Source organism: Panthera leo, chromosome D4, assembly GCF_018350215.1.
Source record: "Panthera leo isolate Ple1 chromosome D4, P.leo_Ple1_pat1.1, whole genome shotgun sequence".
NCBI classification, from domain to species: domain Eukaryota; kingdom Metazoa; phylum Chordata; class Mammalia; order Carnivora; family Felidae; genus Panthera; species Panthera leo.
In genome coordinates, this window is record NC_056691.1 from 93,221,895 (window position 1) to 93,242,471 (window position 20,577).

Below are 20,577 nucleotides of genomic sequence, written 5' to 3' on the forward strand. Positions count from 1 at the left end.
AGGTGGCTGGGTGCACGTCCCCTGCCCCGACACCACGCCCTGGAGCCCTCTCCCGCTTCCTGTGTCTCCAAGGTGACCGTCTCCGTAGCGACACGGTGGGTGGCAGGAACCTGGAGGACCCGGAGAAAAGGCATCAGGAGCCCGGCGGGGCAGGGGAGGTCGGGCCCAGAGTCCAGCCCCGCCCGGGCTGTCACGTGAGGGTGGCACGCCGGTCATGTGACCGCAGCCCGCGGCAGAGCGGAGATGGGGACCCAGCTCCAGCCGGCCCTCCCCCGGGCCCTGACCCTGCTGCTGGCGCTGGGGCTGTGCAGCCCGGAGGCTGGGGGTGAGTGCGGGCCCGTGGGCGCCCCCCGCCGCCGTGCCCAGTGTCCCCATGCGCTGAGCACCACGCCCCTCCAGCCCACAGAGTCCCCCAGTGTGACTTCCAGGAGGGCTACTTTGAGCAGCTTCTGGACCACTTCAACTTCGAGAGGTTCGGCAACAAGACTTTCCTCCAGCGGTTCCTGGTGTCAGGTGAGGTGGCCCCGGGGGTCCCGGGGCCCTGAGGTCCCGCCCTGTGCCTCACCCGCCCCCTCCCGCCTCCGCCCGACAGAGAAGTTCTGGAAAAAGGGCGAGGGGCCCATATTCTTCTACACGGGCAATGAGGGCAACGTGTGGTCCTTCGCCAACAACTCGGGGTTCATCCTGGAGCTGGCGGCACAGCAGGGGGCCCTGGTCGTCTTCGCGGAGCACGTGGGTACACGCACTCGTGGCAGGGGAGGGCGGGCGAGGGCGGGCGGGGCCCGGGCTCAGCGTCTCGTCGGCCACCTGCAGCGGTACTACGGGAAGTCGCTCCCTTTCGGAGAGCGGTCCACACAGCGCGGGCACACGGAGTTGCTGACCGTGGAACAGGCCCTGGCCGACTTCGCGAGGCTGCTCAGCGCGCTGCGGCGGGACCTTGGGGCCCAGGACACCCCCGCCATCGTGTTCGGTGGCAGGTGGGTTCTCGCCCGTCTCATTTCTCCCTGAGGCACAAACACGTGGCCGGCCCCAGGGCCAGAATTTCTGGGAGACGCGGAAGTCTCGGGTCCTCCTGGGGGCACCGTGGGCTCCAACAAGGGAGAGCGGAGAGGGGCGTTGGGGAGGCTGTGGCCCCAGGCGCTCTGTGTCCCCGCCCAGCTACGGGGGGATGCTCAGCGCCTACATGAGGATCAAGTACCCGCACCTCGTGGCTGGGGCGCTGGCAGCCAGTGCACCCGTTGTGGCTGTGGCCGGCCTCGGTGACTCCTACCAGTTCTTCCGGGATGTCTCGGCGGTGAGTGAAGGTTCTGGGGCCCACGGGCCGGACCAGGCTATGGTGGCAGCTGCCACGATCCTCCTTTCTCCAGGACTTTGAAGGCCAGAGTCCCAAGTGTGCCCAGGGCGTGCGGGACGCATTCCGGCAGATCAAGGACTTGTTCATACGGGGAGGTGAGCAGTCCCCCCCACAACCCACTGACCGCCCCTCGCCTCCTTCCTTCCCCCCAATCCTCGCCCAACAGCAGCCTCCGAAGGCCACCGTCCCGCCTTCTTCTGGCAGCTTATGACACGGTCAGCCAGGAGTTCGGCACCTGCCAGCCCCTCTCCGGCCAGAAGGACCTGACCCAGCTCTTCGGGTTTGCCCGCAACGCCTTCACGGTGCTGGCCATGATGGACTACCCGTATCCCACTGACTTCATAGGGCACCTTCCTGCCAACCCGGTCAAGGCAAGGGGACTCCGGCTGGGATCTGTGGACGGAGAGGGGCCCGGCCGCCCCGGGGTGGCCAGCGGTGGCCAGCCCGAGCACCCTGAAGCCACTCTGGGGCCTGGGACCAGCGAAGGCCGAGCGTGGGTCTTTGGTTGGCACCCCTAGGTTGGCTGCGACCGGCTCCTGAGCGAGACCCGGAGGATCAAGGGGCTCCGAGCGCTGGCTGGTGCGTCTGCCCCTCGGCCCTGGGCCTGGTGCTGAGCGTGGGGGGGTGGGTGTGGCTTGGGGGCAAGGGTCACGTGGAGGCCAGGAGCACAGCTGCCCCCGTGCAGTCCCTAGCCCGGCGGGGGTCGGTGGGGGAGACTCTGCTCCACGGGGTCTCCGACGAGTTCCGGCCCGGCCACCGCCTGGCCACCCTCAGCAGCCGGAGCGGCAGCTGAGAGCCCCGCCCCCAGGAGCCCCACGCCTCACGGGCACGTGTCCCCCACCGAGGGGGCGGGGTGGCCGTGCAGGCCCCCGGCCCCAGCGCCCCTCTCACCAGGGCTGGTGTACAACTCCTCGGGCACGGAGCCCTGCTATGACATCTACCGACAGTACCAGGCCTGCGCGGACCCCACAGGCTGCGGCTCGGGCCCTGACGCCAAGGCCTGGGATTACCAGGTCCGGGGGTGCCGCGCGGGGGTGCGGGGTGAGGTCGCCCGCCCCGCCGGGCTGACCTCGGTGTGTGGCGTCCCACAGGCCTGCACCGAGATCAACCTGACCTTTTCCAGCAACAACGTGACCGACCTCTTCCCCGACCTGCCGTTCACGGAGGGCCTCCGCCAGCAGTACTGCCTGGACACGTGGGGCGTGTGGCCCCGGAGGGACTGGCTGCGGATCAGCTTCGGGGCGGGAGGTGAGGCTCGAGATGGTGGCCTCCTTCCCTCTGTGCTGAGCTGACTCCCCCCCCTCCCCCCACTCCCCCGATCTCCGTGGCTCAGAGCTGGGGGGCTGGGCCTGCTCTCCACCCCCCACATCTGTGCTTTCAGACCTCAAAGCTGCCAGCAACATCATCTTCTCCAACGGTGACCTGGACCCCTGGGCAGGGGGCGGGGTGAGTCTCCCTGGGTTCGCCAGACTCCGCTCAAGAACCGGCTCTGCCCTCGCCAGGCTGCACACGTGGTTCTGTGGGTTCGGTGCCGCCTTTGCTCTTGTTCCCGCTTTATCCCCTCCTCTCCTTTGCTTTTTTCCCCGACTTCTTTACGTGAACTGACATCTGGCTCGTTCATCTCCGTCTCCCCCTTTCAATGAGGCCGTCACGGCCACGTAGTGTCTTTAAGTCATGGCCTCGGCTGTGCCCCACGGGCTGGGACACGAGGCCCTGGAGCAGGTGGCACCGGGCGGGCGAAGGTGGGGTCGGCCGTGGCCCAGAGCACGGCGAGTAGCCGACGGAATGTCCTTCGACCGACACAGATACAGAGAAACCTCAGCACCTCCGTCCTCGCTGTCACCATCCGGGGGGGAGCCCACCACCTAGACCTCAGGTGCAGTCCCGCCCCGGCAGGGGAGCGACGTGGGGCCCCAGGCCGTGGCCGGGTGTGGGCCGAGGTGGGGTGAGGCGAGGCTCGGGCCTGCTGCCCGGCTGAGGCCCCCGCGCCTTCTCCTTAGAGCGTCTCACCCACAAGACCCCACGTCTGTCCGGGAGGCTCGCAGGCTCGAGGCCAGGCTCATCGGCGAGTGGGTGGCCGCAGCCAGAAGAGAACAGCGGCTGCAGCTGGCCCAGCGTGGGGGACTCGGGGGGGGCTGAGGAGCGCTCCCCGACTCGGGACCGGACAGGCCCGCTGGGGAGCAGCTCAGGGCGCTGGGGGTGAGGGGCTAAGGCCAAGGGAGGGGCCAAAGAAGCATCTGGTGGCCTGGCTGTGCACAACACAGCACAAAGCATGGTGTCTGTGGTCCTCATGGGGTGACAGACCGGGCACACTGCCACACCTCTCAAACCAGCCTCATGTTTAATAAAACAAAGCCCTCAACCTGTGTGTGGTCTCAGGGCAAGGGGTGGGCGCTGGGGCCCCCTGTGGCCGGCCCAGGCGTCCTTCCGGGTGGCCCACTGGAGAGGGGGGCCACAAAGCTCTGCCCACGACTGCCACCGCGGCTGCACCCCTGGGTGGGCAGCTGCCAACCAGGCCCCTGGGTGCAGAGGAGCAGCCAACAGCCATGAGGGGGTACAGAGCCCTGTTCCAGGCACAAAACACACGGGACTAGGGGCCAAGAGCAGAAGGCAGCCCCAAGAGCGGCCACCGGCCCCCAGGGCTGCTGGAGCGACAGGAGTATAGAGTGTCTGAGAACTGAGGTCCTGCCCAGCACTGGGAGCCTTGGTCTCTGCAAACGCAGAGAGACTCAAGCTTTTCAGGCAAAGAGGACCTTCCGGAAAGAGTATCACATAGAGAGGAGCTGGGCCTGTCCCACGGGGCCACCTGGTTCCAGGAGGCAGGATCCCAAGCAGAAGCTGAGGTTTGTTTCTGGAAAAGCGCCCTGAGTCCGTGCTCAAGGAGGGAAACAGCAGCTGCTGGAGGAGGAGCAGGTGCAGGGCATCAGCTCCCACGGGAACCTGGACTCCGTGTCCACACCGCCTCCTACCAGCTCTCCAGCCTGATGGTGACGGTGGGAGTGTGACGCATGCCCCGCCCATGGCTCAAGCAACACAGGTTCCATCACAGACACGGGAGACACCAGTCAGGGCAAATCCACGTTTATGCTGCCTGGAAAGTCCGTTCTGTCGGGTGGTCCAGGAGCAGGATGAACTCGTCCACCCGCCCCTCCCCGCCCCTGCAGGGCCGGGGGAGGATCCCTGAGTCCAACATGTAAACACCACAGCCGGCCAGGTGCCCGGATTCGCAGGAGGTCACAAGTGCCCCCCCCCCCCCAGGACTCCCGGGTCAGGGCACATTCACAGACTCGGAGAGCCCGGGCTGAACCGCATGTCGGGCTGTCCCTTCAGCTCATCTCAGAACATGTGTGGGTCCAGGAGACCCAGAGCGGCCCCAGGGGACAAGCAGAGACACTGGGGCCACACAGAAGACGTTTGGGGATCAGGAATGTAAGTCATGATTCAAGCAGGAAGGTCCCCAGCAGGTGGGGCCTCGGGGATTCACAGCGCTGACCTCACGACACCATCCGACGTCATGAGAACCACAAGCCAGAAGTGCAAAGCCAGCGGCAAAGCACCGGGCGCCCAGCTGCCCTGACCACCTCTGAGGCCCTGAGATGTCAGGCTCGGTAACCCCCCGGGGAATGTCATCAGCCTGACCCTGGAGCACGGACAGTCGGCCGAGGGGACACGCCGCGGCCAAGGTCAGGAGAGCGAACCTACCCAAGGCCAGGGTTCCGAGGACAGGTACCCACAAACGCAAGACGTGTGAGGCCCCCGGGCAGTGCCCACAGGGGGGTCACCCCACCCTAGGCGGGGCCCAGATGGGCAAGGGGTGAGCCTCAGTGTTGAACACGTAGGCGTCCAGGCTGAGCAGGGCCGGGTCGTCGGAGAAGAGCAGGTACAGGTACTTGAGCGTCTCCCCCAGAAAGAAGCTCTCCATCTTGTCCCGGGGCTGGGGATTGAGGGGATCCTGGACGTTGCTGATGGAAGAATAGCCACCCGAGGGGACCTGCCCGAGAGCGGAGACCGCGGCGTCACCACGGCCCCAGGCCCAGCCAGCTCCCCACGCCGGCCTCAGCCCTCGGGGGCGCCGGCGGCCGCAAGGCCCCCGGCCGGGGCCTCTGCGCCTCACCGCGGCACCCGTGGCCGAGGGCAGGGTCTGAGGCAGACGACCCCAAGGTCCACCGGGGGGACCGGCCCCCCGGAGCTCAGCCGCAGCTCCTCCAGACGGCCCCTCAGAGACGCCAGCCGCCCTCACGTGACCCGACGTGCAGCCCGCGCTCCGGAACCCGGAGGGGGCCTACGCGGGTCGGGTTTTGGCGCTCTCTCTCTGCCGGGGTGGGTGGCAGGCCCCGGACACGGCGTGACCTCCGAGCCACGGCCCAGACCGCGAGACGGGTGTCGGGGCCACGGTCACGGTGCCGTCTGGGGTGGGAAAGGGCCGCCCGGGGCCACACGGAGGATCCAGGAGGAGAGTCGCCCTGTGCACACCGGGCCACAGAGCCTGGTCCCCGAGACCCTGGGGCACATGGCGCCGAACTCCCGAGGCCACGGCGGCGAGCCTGCACCGCCCCCGCCCCCCTCTGGCTGCCCAGGGGAGCCCTGCCCTAGGGGAGCAGGGACTAGGGGCGGGCGCTCACCCGCGTGTACTTGTTGAAGCTCTGCAGGATCTCCCAGCCCCAGTCCTGGTACTTGCGCTCTCCCGTGAGGCGGTGCAGGTAGAACAGACTCTCCACCGTCTCGGGCCGCAGCAAGTTGTGCCTGTCGGCCGGCTGGGCGGGGGAGGGGGGCAGGGAGGGATGGGGGACACAACACGGGCTGAGCTCGGCCGGCTGGGGTGGCGGGTGGGGGGTGGGGGGTGGGGGGTGGGGGGACCCGGGAGCAGCTAGGCCGGAGCTAGGCCGAGCCCGCAGGGCGCCCCCACGCCCAGACCCCGGCCCGGCTCACCTTGACCTGCACGTCCTTGCGGTCGCTCTGGGGGTACAGGTTGAAGTGCACGATTTCGGGGCTCAGCCCCGTCTCCATCTGGCGGTTCATCTGGTAGCAGGTGTCCATGAGCGCCCGGGCCAGCTCCATGTGGTCGGCGGGCAGGCCGTGGTGGGCGCCCAGAGCCAGCGTCCCTGGCAGGAAGCACACCAGGTGGTCCTGAAACCAGAGCGGTTTCCTCACCACTGTGAGTCGGTGGCCACGTGGGGCAGGGGCGGGGGCCACACCGGGTGCAGGGTCCAGCGCTACCTCAGGCCCCCCGCATCCCCAGGGGTCGACGGGCCTGAGCGGGGACTCCTCAGGGCCCACAAGGGCAGGAACGTGGAAAGCGACGCCACTACGGGCCCGGCCCCTGGAGCTCCACATGGGCAGGGGGGAGGGTGGCGGACGGACACCCGCCTGCCAGGGGAGCGGATGCTGACCCGGGTCTGGCCCTGACCCCACAAACACTGATGGAGTACCAGGGGCAGGGGACAAGTAACTAGACCCAGGGCAGGGGGCAGGGGGCAGGGAGGAGAGAGGGGAGGGGAGAGGGGAGGGGAGACGGGAGGGGGGAGGGGGGAGGGGGGAGGGGGGAGGGGAGAGGGGAGGGGAGACGGGAGGGGGGAGGGGGGAGGGAGGGGAGGGGGGAGGGGAGAGGGGAGGGAGGAGGGAGTGGGGTCTTGAGCATGGGGGGGGGGGGGGGTCTTGGGGGACAGGAGCGGCACCCCGGGGGAGGGGCCGGGGACCCATCACAGACCCCAGCCTCCCCTTGCCGCACACCGCCGCGCAGTCCATCATCGACCTGTGAGGGCTCACGCCCCACGACCAGAATCTGAGCCATCTCTCCAACGTCCAGACTCGCGGAGCCACCGGGGGCCCCGGTGGGTGGGTGCGGCCCCCTACGCCCCCCTACGCCCCACCTGCATCACGACCGTGCTCACCATCTTGGCGCTGAAGCGGCCGTGGGCCAGCTCCCCCACAAAGGTGAGCTTCCTGGGCTCAGACCTGCGCAGCAGGTGCCTTTTGATTCCCTCGACGGCTTCGAGGTAGTCTTCCAGTAACCTGTGAACCGGCAGGCCCCGTGGGCTCAGGCCAGGTGGGTGCGCGGCCCGACCCCCCGCCCGGTTACCCAGGAACGGGCACGTGGCCACGAGCTGCCATCCCCACGCTAGTGGCCAAGAGGCCTGGCCCTGTCTGGGGTGGCACCACGCCAGCCCGGAGATGCAGGCTCGTGGCAGTCAGCGGCCTGGGGCACACACGGGGCTGTGCCCGCCGCTCCCCCGAACAGGGTCGTTCCTCTCAGCCGGCCCCCGTGGACCACCCGGGACCCCACGTGCCCACCAGGGTTCTCTCCACGTCCCCACGTTCAGGCGTGGGGAACTCCGGCTCCCCAGGCGGGATGACCTGATCTCTGCCCGTAGGGGTCGGCCTGGAGCTGCCCCCCCCCCCAACCCCCCAGCGGTCCTAGGTCGTGGTCACCCTCCGGCGTGAGACTTCAAGGATTTCCAGTTCCTTCACTAGAGTGACCTGTGTTTTCCCGACCGCACGACGAGGCTCCCCGAGGCACTGCTGTCTGGGAAAGCGCACGTCTGAAGCGTCAAGCAGGCAGCGTGGGGAGGCCCAGGGGCCCCTGGCCACCTTCTGCTGGGGAGCGGACAAGCAGAGCCGCCTCCACAACCCCGAGGACGACAGCTCGGCCGGTGAGCCGGGGGCCCCTCGGCCGGGCCCAGACCCCAGGCCCCGCCTGGCGCAGAGGGGCCGGGGACCTCCGTGACCAGCCAGGCGTCCTCTCTGGCACGAAGGCCGTGCCGGGAAGAGACACGTCCCCCGCGGAGGGGCCGAGTCCGGGTCCGGCACGGCCGCTGCCTCCTGACCGAGAACTCGGGACAAGGGGAGCCTCGGGGACCCCGTCCCCGAGGCAGCAGAAACAGGCCTCACTGCGTCTCCTTCTTTCCGCCCTGGATCCACTGCTTCAACAGGTACTCGTAGTAGCTGTCGGCCCTGGCGCCCAGAGTGAACACTCCCATGTGAGTGAAGAGGCCGCTGTGCGTGTTGATGAACATGGGCACCAGCCCGTCCTTCTTCCCCGACAGGGAGTGCACACGCCTCGTCACCTCCTCCGCGGCCTCCTGGGACACACACACACAAGGGGAGAGCGCGGGTGAGCCAGGGGGACGGGGCTGCTGGACCTCGGGCCAGCCGAGGAAGGCGGGCCTCGTCGGCTCACCCCTCCTCCGTGACAGGCGGGCCCGTTCCCAGCGGAGGACGGAAGAGGACGGAAGAGGCCGGCGTCCCGGCCCACGGCGCTCCCCTGCCCGGCTGCACCGGGCAAGGGCTTCTGAGGGTGGCCCCGGCCACACGGCAACCAGGTCCCCACCCTCACACGCGGCTGCCTCGATGAGCGGGCGGATGCCGAGGGCCCCGAACACGGGGCTGAGCTCCTCCTCCTGGCAGGGGACCGTGTCTGAAGGCCGCAGCCGCGGTCCCCGGGACCTCCTGCCCAGGCGTGGCCGGCTGCTCCCGCTCGCCGGAGGGAAGGCAGGCGCGTCTGCTTCCGAGCCCGCGGTCGCGGCACACCCGCCCGCTGATCCTGCTCATCCTTCGAGACCCAACCAACCTCAGCTCCTCCCAGGCAGCGCCACGCATCTGTGCTCCATGGCCCTGTGCGCGTTTGCTCACGGTGCTCGGGACCCCGCCTGGGGAGTGACTTCCTGGCCTCCACCCGCCACGTACGCCCGCCCCCTTTTACAAAGTGCTCTGAGGCAGGGGCGGCTTCGGTTTCCCTTGGGTCTCCAGCAGCTACAGAGATCCGGCATCGCGACGGCGCCCGGCCGACGTCTCAGAGCAGACAGAGAGACGCCGAGCTTCCGGAGTACGAGCCAACGACAGGAAAGCCGCTAATCCGCCGACAAGCAGACAGGCACCCGGACGCCCACCTCCACCCGGGAGATGAACACGGGGCCCGTGGGCGTTTGGAAAACGCCACACGTCATCAGGACAAAATCCACAGCCCAGAGGAGGCACCCTCGCGTGCCCACCGCGAAGGCTACCGAGAAAGACCGGAGGACAAGCGCGGGCTGCCGCGGAAAAGCCAGAGCCCTGTGTGCGCCTGGAACCTTCTCCCGGGAGCGCCGCTCTTACCACCCCCGCGTGGGAAACAACCCAGATGCTCCTCAACGCACCAGAGCCCGGACAGCACGTGGTCCGACCGCACGATGGCAGACCACCGGGCCACGAAAAGCGATGCTTCGGACACGTGCTACGACACGGGTGCGCCTCTCCCGGACGCTTCCAGCGCGGACGAAAACGTCACGCGTGGCGACAGAACCGGCCACGGACGGCCCACGCCGTACGTAGGACCTCACTCACGCCGAGCGTTCCACACAGAGAAAGCCACGCACGACGAGTGGATTTGCGGCCACCGAGGCAGGGGGCCCCGGGTGGGAGCGCTAGGGTGCGCTGGCCTACTTCCTGGGGTGAGGACCTGGTTCCGGAATCAGACGGTGGCAGCCGCTGCCCACGTGGGACTGCGGCGCGACGTTCAAGCCAAGAGGCAAAACTTCCTGACGTTCAAATCGCAGCTCAGGTTTTTAAGGCAGAGGAAGGGTGACAAGGCAGAGCGCCAAGTCCAGAGGGTCCGCCGCGTGCTGGAGACTCACCCACGAGGAGAGGGACCACGGCCAATGGGGTCGGGGCGAGGGCCAGGAGCGAGGTCCATAAGGACCGTCAGCGACGGGCTAGCAAGGCCGAGACCCACGACTGTGGGCCCCTGCCTCGCTCCCGGCACGGACCACCCCCGGGGGCCACCACAGCACGCGGCAGGGGGCAGTTGGGACCCCAAGGACACGGGCCCGCGCTCGGACTCAGCCCCCAGTCGACGCGCTTCCCGCCCGCGCAGCTGAGGAAAGGCGAGGGACGAGGGACCGGAAAGCACAAAGGACGGTGGTCCTGCGGCCCGGGGTCAAGTCCACGCACGCCTCCGCTTGGCGAGACGCCCCCGGCCGGCAGGCCGGCCCCCCGTACCTGAAACTTCTTACTCCCCGTGAGGCGGGAGAGCTCTCGGAACTCCAGCTGAATGCTCGTGACCTCGGCCACCGTGCTGTCCGAGGTCCAGCGGGGCGGGTGGGCGGCTCCGGTGCCGATGTTCACGTCCGAGTATGGGATCCTGGAGGGCGTCTGGAACGCAGGCAGCAGCCGATTCCCAAAGTCTTCCTGATGACGCGACACGACGAGGACCGAGGTTTCCCGTCACACGGCAGCCTCGGCTCCGTTCCACGACGCCCACCCTCCCGCCCCACCTCCGCCACCCCCGCCACCCCGCCACCCGTGCTCACCCCCGTGAGTGGACACGGGACCTCACTGGCTTCACGTGGCCTCGGCGCTCAACTGCGGCGAGACCGAGGAGCCCCGAGAGCACTTCCCCACGGGTCGCGACGGTGACAGGGACCTTCCCACGCACGTGCGCGGGAGCGAGACCCGGAACAGACCCCCGCCCCCACCCCCGGGGGCCCCCTCGAGCCGCGGAACCTCCGCCGGCGCCCGGACACTCACGGCCTTCCTCAGGAAGAGGTCGTCCCCGGACAGGTGGTAGGCGCTCAGAAGGCCGCCCAGGATCCGGATCGTGCTCTCGAACAGGTTGACGTCCACGTCTTTCTGAAACCGGAGCTTCTTAGACACCCACTTGCGGGCTTCCTCAAACTCTGCGACAGGAGACGGGGTGGGAGCGGGAATAGGTTACAGGTCCCGGCGCCCCCGTGACCGCTCGCCGGCTCTGGGGCCACGTGCGTCCTCGTGTCTCTCTCTCCCGAGCTCGCTCTCTCTCCCTTCCCACGGCAAGGGGACACACCGCGGAGCCCCCTGCACCCGGAGGACGGGGAGCCAGCGTGCCGTCGTGAGCACCAACGCTGACGGGTAAAGGCCACGGCCCAAAGGGCCACGTGAGTAACTCGGGGGGAGCCTCTGGCCTCTACGGAACACCGGAAACGGACTCCGAGAGACCGATTCGGAAGTACCCAAAGACCCGTAGCCTCAACCACACCCCGTCCACGTGGCCTGAGAAGGGTGTGACGGAGAGACCCGGGACGCCGATGGCCTTATCGGATCACGTGCCGCCTCCCACCAGGGAGCCCCTTTCCGGCTAGCACAGGAGCACGGGCTGGAACTGCCCCTGGGCGCCAGCCCAGGCCTTCGGCCGGGAGCCGAGGGGGCGACTGCCCCGAGCGTCCCCAGGACGCCTGACATCAAGGGACAAAGCGACTGCCTGCCACCCAGGGGAAGGGAGAGCTCCTCAGACGGAAACAGTGGCGTCTACACCCTCCAGGGCACGGCTCGCTCACTCGCGCGCCCAAGCGTTCCACCAGGGGAACCTGGCCGCGTGCTCGGGGACGGGCAGGTACCTTTTTTCAGACCCAAAATCCACATGGTGTCCAGGGCGTCAATCAGCGTAAGTCCCAGGCCAAACCACTCGCTGAAGGACCTGGACACGGGTTTCAGCTCGTCGTGGCCCCAGGCGAACTTGCGGTAGCCGGTCCACGCGTGGCGGAAGGCGTCTATCACGGCCCTCTGACGCTCGTTCGGGGAGGCTGGGAGGAAGACGGCGGGTCGTGGGGACCGGAACCGCCCAGGGTTCAGACACCGCCCCTCTGCAGCCCCAAGCTGCGGGGCGCTCGGGGGGGGGGGTGGGGGGGGGGGGGGACACCGTCCGGGGCCGCAGGTCAGCAGCGGACGACCCCGAAGGTCGGGGCGCGGCGCCGCCGGGCTTGGAGCCGCACGGCTGGACGCGGCTGCAAGGTGGCGAGGCCTCCAGGGCCCACACGCGACGGCTCGGCCTCTCATCCGCCTGGCCTGCGCCCGTCCGCCTCCACCAGACGCCCGGCGGGCACGACCCTCTGGAGCTGCGGGGAACACGCGGCGGGCGGAGGTGTGTGAGGCAGCAGACCGGTGCCTGCCGCTCCGCCACGGCAGCCGCGCTGTGCAATGCGGCCGGGCCCCGGTGACCTCCACGAGAGCGCCTCATCTCACAGGTGCCCACGTCGTGCCTCAGCAGCTCCGGGTGTTTTCGGGGAGGGAACAGCGTGTGGCGGACACACCCAAGGCCGCCCTGGGGCCCTTCCAGGGTGGCCTCGACACCGACCGAGAAGGTTTCTCCCCTCCACACGTCGGAGGACCAGGCACGAGTTACAGGGCCACCAGGCGGACAGAAACGTGAGCGTCGACGGCTTCGCGACACGTGTCCTCTCGGTGTGGCCCGAGGCCCAGTCGTGTTGGTATCTGCGGCTTTGACATCGGTCCTCAGAGCCCCGCGACCGCTCTGCCTCCCCCCACACGCCCGGGCCGCCCGTCCCGGCTCTGGGCTCCTTCTTCCTCCTCCCCTCAGTGGCAACAGCGACAGGACTGGAGGGTCACAGCCTGGGCCCCAGGCTCAGCTGACCTGGCGCGAGCCCCCGCTCCGGGAGGCAAGTGGCCGTGGCCGCTGCCGGCCTAACCTCAGGTCTCCCGTCCGTGGAACGGGCCTACGACAGACCGATGACCCCAAAGGCCGCCACGAGAACCGAAGCAGACAGGCCGCACGGAGTGTACAAAGCGCCAGTGCCCCGAGGGCCCTCAACTACAGGTGCCAGAACGCAGGACCCCAGGACCCCACCGAGCCGGGGCCGTGTCCCCACTCTCCCCAGGCCCCGCGCTGGCACGGACGCGGGCAGTTCCCGCACAGGCGGCCTGTGGCTGCCGCGATGGGCCTGGGACCGCGGGCCGCCGTGGAGCCCCGTGTCCTCTCCAAGGCTCTACAGAGAGCTGGGGCCCGCCCGGGTGCCCAGCTGGGTGTCCACGCGCCCTCTCCGTCACCATGTCCGGGTGAGGCCCGACGGGGCGCAGGCGGGGCCTTACCTGGTTGGTTCTGAATCCCGGGGGCCTGTGAGGAAGGCTTGGTGGGGGGGCCCTCTGCCTTTCTCGAAGGGGGTTCGGTGCCCTGCTCCGGCTCGATCACTGCACCCCTCCAGCTTCAGGGAGAGGAGGAAGAGGAGTCAGCCGGCTTGAGGGCAGAGATGCAAACGCCCGCGGTCACAGCCTGGCTGGGCTCGTGGCGGCCCTCCGCTCCATGCGGCACGACGCGGAGAAGGCAGGGCCCCGCCCCCACCGGGGTCCCGCTCTCTCCACTGTCTGCTCTGAGAGGAGAAGCCGCTTCAGACAGCGCGCCCATCCTATCCCTTTGTTTTTCAGGAAACGTCAAACGGACCGGCCTCTGCGTATCTAGCGACCCGTGCTGCCTCGTCTCTGACGCTCCCTGTACCTGACCACCGTTCTCTGGGTGCTCTCTTCCTGACGAGCGTCGCCCACCACCTCGTCCCTCCGCCTCGTGTCATCCTGCCTCCGGTCCTTGGAGTCTTTGTCGGGGGCTCTAATCTGCAGGTTGGGCGGTCCCCGTCGGAAATGCCTCTGAGGCTTCTAGATCAAAACAAGAGCCACTCGTGAAAACAGTTCAACGGCCCAGGAGCTGCCACTCTGTTTCCACCTGGGATGCTCTCCCTATCAGACCCAACCCCACGGACCGCGTGGAATGGCTGGTGGCGCACGGCCCCCGGAGCAGATGCCTTCCCGCTCCCACGGCAACATGCAGATTTGGCCAGAAGATCCTTTCTCACGATCTCCGGGCCCTGACCAACCGGGACGGAGACTGTGCCAGCGGGCTGGCGCAGCCCCGGACAGTGGGTTAGAATCCTGGCCCGGGAGGGTTCCAGGCCGTCACAGACCCTAAAGATAGCAATAAAGGGTCAGAGCCACGTCCCCGGGGACGGAGGCGCAAAGAACGCTGTCCCGGGCCTGTGCCCCAGGACTCCCACCCTTTGTCCTCAGAACCGGGTGGCCGGGGCACCGGGTCCAGGGACGGAGCGCAGGGGCCCAGGCGTAGCCCGTCGTCAGCAGAGGGCAGGAGGAGGCCCCTCCTCCGCAGGACACAGCAAGGAGGCCGACTCAGGGATCGAAAACATCTCTGCCGCTCGGTACCCACAGGACCCGTGAAGAGGTCCTCGTCGTAAAGACACAAGTGCCACGGAGCCGGGACGCCCGTGGCCGAGAGAACGGGATCTGGCCGCACACAAAGCACCGGGGCTGACCCAGGCCTGGGGCACAAGTGCCGGAGTCTGAGCAGCAGAAAAGGTCCCAGCGGCCCCGCCACAAGGGGCCCCGCCCCGCGCCCCAAGGCCCGGACCCGGGGAGCCGTGCACACCGACCCCGGCCGCCACCACAGACGGGAGCGCGGGCCTCCCGAGCAACGGAAACGTGTCTTTCGGCGGGCAGCCGTGCAGGCGGGCTCTGCTCCCATCGCCGTCACGAGAGCCCAGGTGCGCGAGAGCGGCCAAGAGGAGCGAGAGACGTGCGTGTCGGCTCCACGAGGGAGGACGTGAGCTGTTTGACGCACAGCCTCCGAGTAAGACGGGTTGCAGAGAGGCCTCCTGGCCGCTCCCCGTGGGGCCCGACCCCGGCCCCCTTCCCCGCCCACGCCCTCTGAAACTGCAGCTCCCCGAACAAGCCCAGCTCCCCCTGCCCCGGGCAACGTCACTGGACTCAAGCCCTGCTCTCCCGACTCTACCCGGGACCGGCGGCTCTCCAGTCTCACACCGCAGTTCAGCGTCCCGTCCCCAGCCTCATCCCTGGAGGCGACTGCTATTTTCCTCCCGGGATGGACACCACGGGCCACCGGCCTGCTCCCGCCGGCCTGCAGCTCCTCCAGACAAGGGGCGGGTCTGTTTCGCTCACCAGCAGGTGTCCAAGGGGAAGGAAGCAAGGAGAGAATATTCCTCCTCCTTGCCCCAGGCGTCATCCTACTGGCTCAGGATAAGGGGCGCAGGGCGCGCACATCAGACAAACAACAAGGGGAAGAACTGCTCCCCCGTCCGTGTGGAACATCACGCGCGGTTCTGAAACGCCCGTGGGACCGACCCCGGTCGCAACCCCACGTGTAGTTCACTGAACGTACCTGGGGTAAAAGCCCCGGCGAGTTTTCTGGATTAGCATCTGCCTTCCGAGGAGCCGGCAAGACGGGCGGATCTGCCGGTCTCACCTTCCGCTCTTCCGCTGACCTGCCATCCACGGCTAAACGAGAGAACAGATTTTATCCCAAACGTGCCGCACAGCCCCAAGGAGAGCCCGAGCGAGCGCGTGGAGGAGCACGTCTAGGCGGGCACTCCTCACCACGAGAGGACACCGTGAGACCTGGGGAAGGTCCTTTAAACCAACTCAAGAACGGCCAAGGGTAACCAACCCTTCCTCACAGCACTTGGCAGCTTCCGTCCTGCAGCCCAGCCCACACGGACCTCCCCTCAGCGGCTTCCCTTCCAGGAAGCGCGGAAGCCGGCCTAGGTGCAGCTGTCTCCAGCCACCTGCAGCAGCTCCTGAGCTTTCCTCCCCCACAGGGGTTCCCTACGCCCTCACCCAGACTGCCCGGGCCGCTCGGAACACACGGTAACACGTGTGAGGGAGTTCAGGGAGCGTGTCTGGACGGGGCACGCGACCTCAGGACCCGAACGTCTCCCCCGTGAGGCACAGAGAACGGAGAGGCCGGCCCTCACACCGGACACCCAGGAAGCAGTCGGGCAACATCACACGAACTCGAGCCACGTTCTAGCAGGGTGGCTAAAGACACTCTCCGCTCCTTTTCATCTGCGCTTCTCGCCAACTCGCACACGCTGCAGGCGCTTAAGGCGCACGGCCAGACCGCTTCTGCCCAGCCACCCGCAGTCAGTGACGCACACGCACGGGGTTGAGGCACACGCGCAGCCGGTACCTCTCCACTGGTCAGCCACGCTGATGTAGGACAGGAGCCCGCAGAGCACGAGAAACGTGAGGAAGAAAAGGATCACGTTGCGCTGTAATCTCGACAGCTGCTTCCATTTCTACGGGACGGAAAACAACACAGCTGGGACCCGTGCAACCGTTGCAAATTCAGGGAGCACAGTGGGTAACTCCCAAGGTCCGGTTTCTGAACCGGGGGAAGCGCCCCGGCGGCAGAGACTGACGAGCCGCGGGGATGTTCCAGACGGTATAGGGGAACGGAAATAAACAACAGACGCAGAAGCCATACGTGTCCTATCGCAGGGGCAGTGAGGAAAGGCTCGCGCCACGCGCGTGCTCCGTCTCAGGCAGCCGGCGGGACCCCGCATCTGCCCAGATGTGGGGGTGCCGATGCCCTGCAGCCCGAGACCGCGGGGCTCCTGACCCACCGCACCGAGGGGCAGCCTACAGCTTTCCTCCTCCCCGACCCCGCCCCGCCGAGCGCGGGCTGTAAAGACGGCCTGCGGCCGGCGACCACCGCTCCCCGGGCCCGGACGAGCGCCTGAGCTCCAGGCAGGGGGCGGCGGGCGGGCCGCGGGACCCCGGCCCGGCGCCGACCCTCACCCTCCAGCACGAGCGCCGCCGCCAGCTTTTGCTGCCGTCGTAGCTCTGGCCAAGGCTCAGCGTCACCGAGATGAAGTCCCGATGTGGCGCCGGCGGCGGCGGCGGATACATGACAGCGGTGGCGGCGGCCCGGGCGACCCCGCCCACTGGCGGCGTCAGGAGGCCGGGCTCTGAGAGGCGCCGGGGGCTTCGCTGGTCCGACACCCGCGGGCAGCCATCGCAGCGCCGTCCACACCCCGCCCATCGCGCGCGCGGCCAATGCGCCTGCGCCGCGCCCTCCTATTCCCCACCGCGCCTGCGCCCGCCCTCGTGGCCCCCAGCGTGCGTGTTTACGTCCCGCCGCGTCGGCGCACGGCCGCACCTGCGCCGCGACGCGCTTGCCCGCCCGCGCCTGCGCGCAGCCCGCCGGCGCAGAGCCTGGGACTCGGCCGGGCGCCGCGTCCCCGAGACCGGCCGGCTCCGTGGCGTTGGCAGGACGTCCGGCGCCCCGCGCCCCCGCTCCGGGGCTCGACTCCCGGCCCCGGGCGGACTTCCCGGCCCAGAGCTAGTGGGGGCCGCAGCTCAGCGAGAGGACAGCGGGTCCGGTGCGAGCCCGAGTCGAGGCGGGGCGGCTGTCGGTGTCCGCTCTTTGGAGCCGATGGGCTTGGGGGCGCGCGGACGACCGCCGCGGCGACGTGTGCGCGCGTTTCCCCTCAGTAGACACGCGGCAGGGCGGAGCGAGCCCCGCAGCGCCGAGGGCCGTTCCCGCTCCTTGCCGGCCCCCTCGGGTGAGCCCGCCGCCTCCCGCAGTCCTGGCCGCCGCACTTAGGGGTGTGTGGCGGGCTCGCCGGCGTGTGCGCCTCCCTGGCTTGTCTGAAGCTGCCCCAGAAAGCGCCTCCTGCTCTCCGCACCCCCCTTCCCTAGCGGGGGTCATCCCCGAGGCCCCTGCGGGTCTTTCCCCCACACAGGGCTCTGCCGGTAGTGCCAGCGGTGCCCTCGTGCGTCCGTCCCTGCACATGCCGACAGCAGGGAGAAGGTGGTATCTGGAGGGTGGATCACAGGGCTCTCCAGCTGAGGGCGCGGGAGCCCACCCCTGGATACCTAGCCGGGGTGGGGTGGGGTGGTTCTGCCCCCCCCCCCCCCCCCCCCCCCCCCCGCCCAGCGTGTCAGACTCACTAGGTGGTCCCTGGCCTCCCTGAGATCCTGGCGAAGAGCTGGGTGGGAGCTCGAGGGGCCTCCTGGGCCGCCCAGAGCAGGTGCGGGCTCAGCGTGTGGACTCTTGCTCTCTTGGATGCACGGAGCTGGGAACCCCTGGTTGCCGTTCCCAGCACCCGTGCCGGTCAGAAACTGCGCTCGCCAGGCCAGGGATCAATCACGGCATCTTGCGTTTATTGGGAATCCGCCACGTTCTGTGGGAAATCAAAGAGTTTGGCAGCCTCTCAGAAGTCCGTGGCTTCCTTATCGGTTGTCTGGGGAGGGACAGTTTTGTGCTGAGGGGCCCGTCCTGCCTCTTGAGTGCAGTGTGCACAGCAGCGCGCACCTGTGAGCGGTGACCTAGGGCTCCACCCGTGTTCCTGGTTTGGGGACGTGCTTCAATCCTGTAAGCTGCAAACCCTGTGGAAAAGCCTTTCTGAAGGCTCTTGTGCCCCCGGATCTCTGGGCCGTGTTTGAAACTTTACGCGCAGCTGTAATTCTTGTACAATAAACGGGGTCTTTAAAAACAGGCCATTTCAGTAGCTTCCCCAGCTGGTGTAGGAAAGAGGCTGCACGGTCATTGGGCTGTGGCAGTGAGGAGCAGCAGCTGTGGGCAGGACCCCGGACCTGGGCCCCCGCCTTGGCTGGCCCTCCTCTGTCCCAGGCCCTCTGGTTGCCAGCGGAGCAGCTGGGAGAAGCGTCGTAAGGCACGCGGTTCAGCTCTGAGGTCTGCGAAGGACTGGCACAGCGCGGGTGGGAGCAGAGTCCTCCTCCGGGCTTTGGGCCTGGCCCCGACCCCGCCGCCACGCCCAGGTCCGGGTGCGGGGACACGCGTCCACCCTCCGCTGGTCCACTACAAGCCACTGGAGGAGTCAGCAGCCTCTGAACCCACCGCCCAGGTGACATCCTTGCCCTGGGGAAACCGGCTTCCGTGGGGGTGTCGCCGCAGCGTGAGGGTGTGGGAGCAGGCGGCCTGGCGGGGCGGCAGGCTGCATTCCACGCCGCCCTTCGCGTCAGCGGGCGGGGAGGTGCCCCCGTGCTGCTTTCCGGAGGGGAGAGCAGCAGGGCTAGGGGCCCGGAGCAGCAGGGCTAGGGGCCAGGACCAGCGGGTCTTCCCCAGCCTCGGTGGGGCCGCAGGGGTGCAGCGTGGGGACCGTGGCCCCGTACGTGGAGTCTGTGTCTCCCTCCAGAGAGCGCGGGAGGTCCGTGAGCACCACGATCTGTCGGAAGCTACTGGCAAGCTGGTTGGGGGACGGTGCTCCCCGCCTGCTTATATTTCAGACTAATTAGCCACCACGTGCGGCCACTGGAATTGGTCCCACTGGTTGTTGGGGAAAAGACCTAAAATTCAGCAGCCTGAACCAACCGCAGCCCTGGCCGAGGAGCCAAGGCCTCCAAGGGAGATTGAGAGAATTCAGTTTTAGGTGTGCAGGCTGTGCGGGGGGGGGGGGGGGGGGGGGGTAGGTGGTGGGCACTGGGGGGCTGGAGGGCTAGGCCGCGACACCCCCCCCCCCCCCCCGCCATGCCAGGTACTTGGTCAGCTGCAAGAGAGGGAGGGAGCAGCACCTTTGGTAGGTCACCCTGCGGGGGACGGACACCGTCCCCTCCTCTCGCCTCGTCCGTCCGTGGGTCTGCAGAAAAGCTGGGGTGGCCGGCGCTCCCCGCCGGGCGGATCTGCGCGTAGGGCTTGAGGTGCCGCCGTCCTCACGTACGTCTCCGTTGCGACAGAGGCAGGCCTGCTGCCCTCCCCCAGGACGCCGCACCTCTGCCTCTCGCCCAGACCTCACAGCCAGGAGCACGGCCAAAGAGCCCTGTTTGGTCACTTGTGTCCCCAGGAATGATGACGGGACCAGCGCCACCCCTCAGGACCCCGGGGTTGGCAGGCCAGAGAGCAAGTCAGGGCTGCAGAGCCCTGGCCCGGTTCTCATCCAGGATCAGCGGGGATGGGAACACGCACTGTGGGTCGCAGCCATACCAGTGGGAATGTTTTGGTGTTATATGATGGACAGTCATTGTGGCCTTTCTGGTTGCCACAGTGACAGTCCTGGGGCAGTGTGTGGGGCAGCTAACTGGCTGCTACCCGATCGTCTGGCCTGGGGCCCTGGTTTGTCGGCTGGAACCAGAGCGCAGGACCCCAGCCTTGGCCTGTCCCAGTGCTAGACAGGCCGGACCTGGGCAGAGACTGGAGTCGTGCTGGCCAGGGACAGTCTTGGCACGGGGACAGGTGACTCACCTTCCCTTTGTGGCCTTGGGCAGGGGGTGGCTCTGCTGATCTGGCCCCTCACGGGTGCCTAGGACTGGATGCCAGGGGAGAGGTGGCCCCCCTGGTGTCTGGGCACTGGGTACCCGCCGCAGCCCCTGGCACTGAGGGGCCAGTGGAGGGAATAGCCTGAGGGGCTGGGGTCACGGTCCCAGCTCCCAGCAGGGGCCTGGCGCCCCCATTCTTTTCTCCTGTCGACAGCTGGAAGCCTGGAGTCTATTATCCTTCCAGAAGCTCTAGGAATTCCGAAGTGTCCTGACCATTCCTGTCATGAGTGCTGGGGAGCCATGTCTGTCTCTGCCGTGCCTGGTGCTGTTTTTCAAGGACACTGGTTTCCCTACTCTTTGCATGGAGGCCTTCCTCATTTACAGCCTGTGTGACTCTCCCACTGGGGCCACAAACTCCGTGTGGCGTCTTTTCTCACCACCTCCAGGTCGACTAGTCGTGT

At 68.2% G+C, this 20,577-nt stretch overlaps 3 protein-coding genes and 2 long non-coding RNA genes across 6 annotated transcripts; 3 read left to right on the forward strand and 2 right to left on the reverse strand.

Moving 5' to 3' along the window:
- Window positions 1–128: 128 nt before the first annotated feature.
- Window positions 129–3,728, forward strand: DPP7 (dipeptidyl peptidase 7). Of its 2 annotated transcripts, none has more exons than XR_006196174.1 (13): window positions 129–325; window positions 400–513; window positions 593–732; window positions 814–977; window positions 1,159–1,294; window positions 1,368–1,449; window positions 1,559–1,725; window positions 1,873–1,933; window positions 2,249–2,367; window positions 2,446–2,602; window positions 2,736–2,800; window positions 2,999–3,230; window positions 3,355–3,381. XR_006196174.1 is itself a non-coding variant. In XM_042914222.1 (13 exons), the coding sequence occupies exons 1-13, from the start codon at window positions 244–246 to the stop codon at window positions 3,491–3,493; spliced, it is 1,497 nt and encodes a 498-aa protein (XP_042770156.1). In that variant the 5' UTR covers window positions 130–243; the 3' UTR covers window positions 3,494–3,728. The 2 variants fall into 2 exon arrangements, 1 of the variants encoding a protein (XP_042770156.1); XM_042914222.1 differs by having other exon boundaries at window positions 130–325; window positions 3,160–3,230; window positions 3,355–3,728.
- Window positions 3,729–4,419: 691 nt separating this feature from the next.
- On the reverse strand, window positions 4,420–16,936 carry LOC122205637 (endoplasmic reticulum mannosyl-oligosaccharide 1,2-alpha-mannosidase-like). The gene is made up of 13 exons (XM_042914220.1): window positions 16,697–16,936; window positions 16,086–16,194; window positions 15,279–15,394; window positions 13,593–13,747; window positions 13,190–13,302; window positions 11,701–11,886; window positions 10,856–11,004; window positions 10,328–10,516; window positions 8,243–8,433; window positions 7,246–7,366; window positions 6,284–6,481; window positions 5,977–6,108; window positions 4,420–5,345 (listed from the first exon to the last, which is right to left on the reverse strand). Exons 1-13 carry the CDS (start codon window positions 16,805–16,807, stop codon window positions 5,133–5,135), a joined length of 1,983 nt encoding a protein of 660 aa, XP_042770154.1. The 5' UTR covers window positions 16,808–16,936; the 3' UTR covers window positions 4,420–5,132.
- LOC122205641 lies at window positions 8,394–10,420 on the forward strand. The gene is made up of 2 exons (XM_042914223.1): window positions 8,394–8,465; window positions 8,548–10,420. The coding sequence occupies exon 2, from the start codon at window positions 9,520–9,522 to the stop codon at window positions 10,204–10,206; it is 687 nt and encodes a 228-aa protein (XP_042770157.1). The 5' UTR covers window positions 8,394–8,465; window positions 8,548–9,519; the 3' UTR covers window positions 10,207–10,420.
- LOC122205643 lies at window positions 13,041–16,375 on the forward strand. Its single transcript, XR_006196176.1, has 2 exons — window positions 13,041–13,156; window positions 13,523–16,375. It is a non-coding gene; the product is annotated as an uncharacterized LOC122205643 (long non-coding RNA).
- Window positions 16,937–18,043: 1,107 nt separating the features above from the next.
- Window positions 18,044–20,315, reverse strand: LOC122205486. The gene is made up of 2 exons (XR_006196092.1): window positions 19,436–20,315; window positions 18,044–19,190 (listed from the first exon to the last, which is right to left on the reverse strand). It is a non-coding gene; the product is annotated as an uncharacterized LOC122205486 (long non-coding RNA).
- Window positions 20,316–20,577: the final 262 nt, after the last annotated feature.

Bases quoted from the DNA above. Each gene is read 5' to 3' on its own strand.
- DPP7 (XM_042914222.1), top strand. From the start codon at position 244: ATGGGGACCCAGCTCCAGCCGGCCCTCCCCCGGGCCCTGACCCTGCTG. The intron at 733-813 runs GTGGGTACACGC...GGCCACCTGCAG, and splicing joins TGGTCGTCTTCGCGGAGCAC to CGGTACTACGGGAAGTCGCT. The intron at 1,295-1,367 runs GTGAGTGAAGGT...TCCTTTCTCCAG, and splicing joins TCTTCCGGGATGTCTCGGCG to GACTTTGAAGGCCAGAGTCC.
- LOC122205641 (XM_042914223.1), top strand. From the start codon at position 9,520: ATGGCAGACCACCGGGCCACGAAAAGCGATGCTTCGGACACGTGCTAC.
- LOC122205637 (XM_042914220.1), bottom strand. From the start codon at position 16,807: ATGTATCCGCCGCCGCCGCCGGCGCCACATCGGGACTTCATCTCGGTG. The intron at 10,517-10,855 runs GTGAGTGTCCGG...TCGCGTCATCAG, and splicing joins ACCTCTTCCTGAGGAAGGCC to GAAGACTTTGGGAATCGGCT. The intron at 6,109-6,283 runs GTGAGCCGGGCC...TCCCCCGCCCAG, and splicing joins GCAAGGACGTGCAGGTCAAG to CCGGCCGACAGGCACAACTT.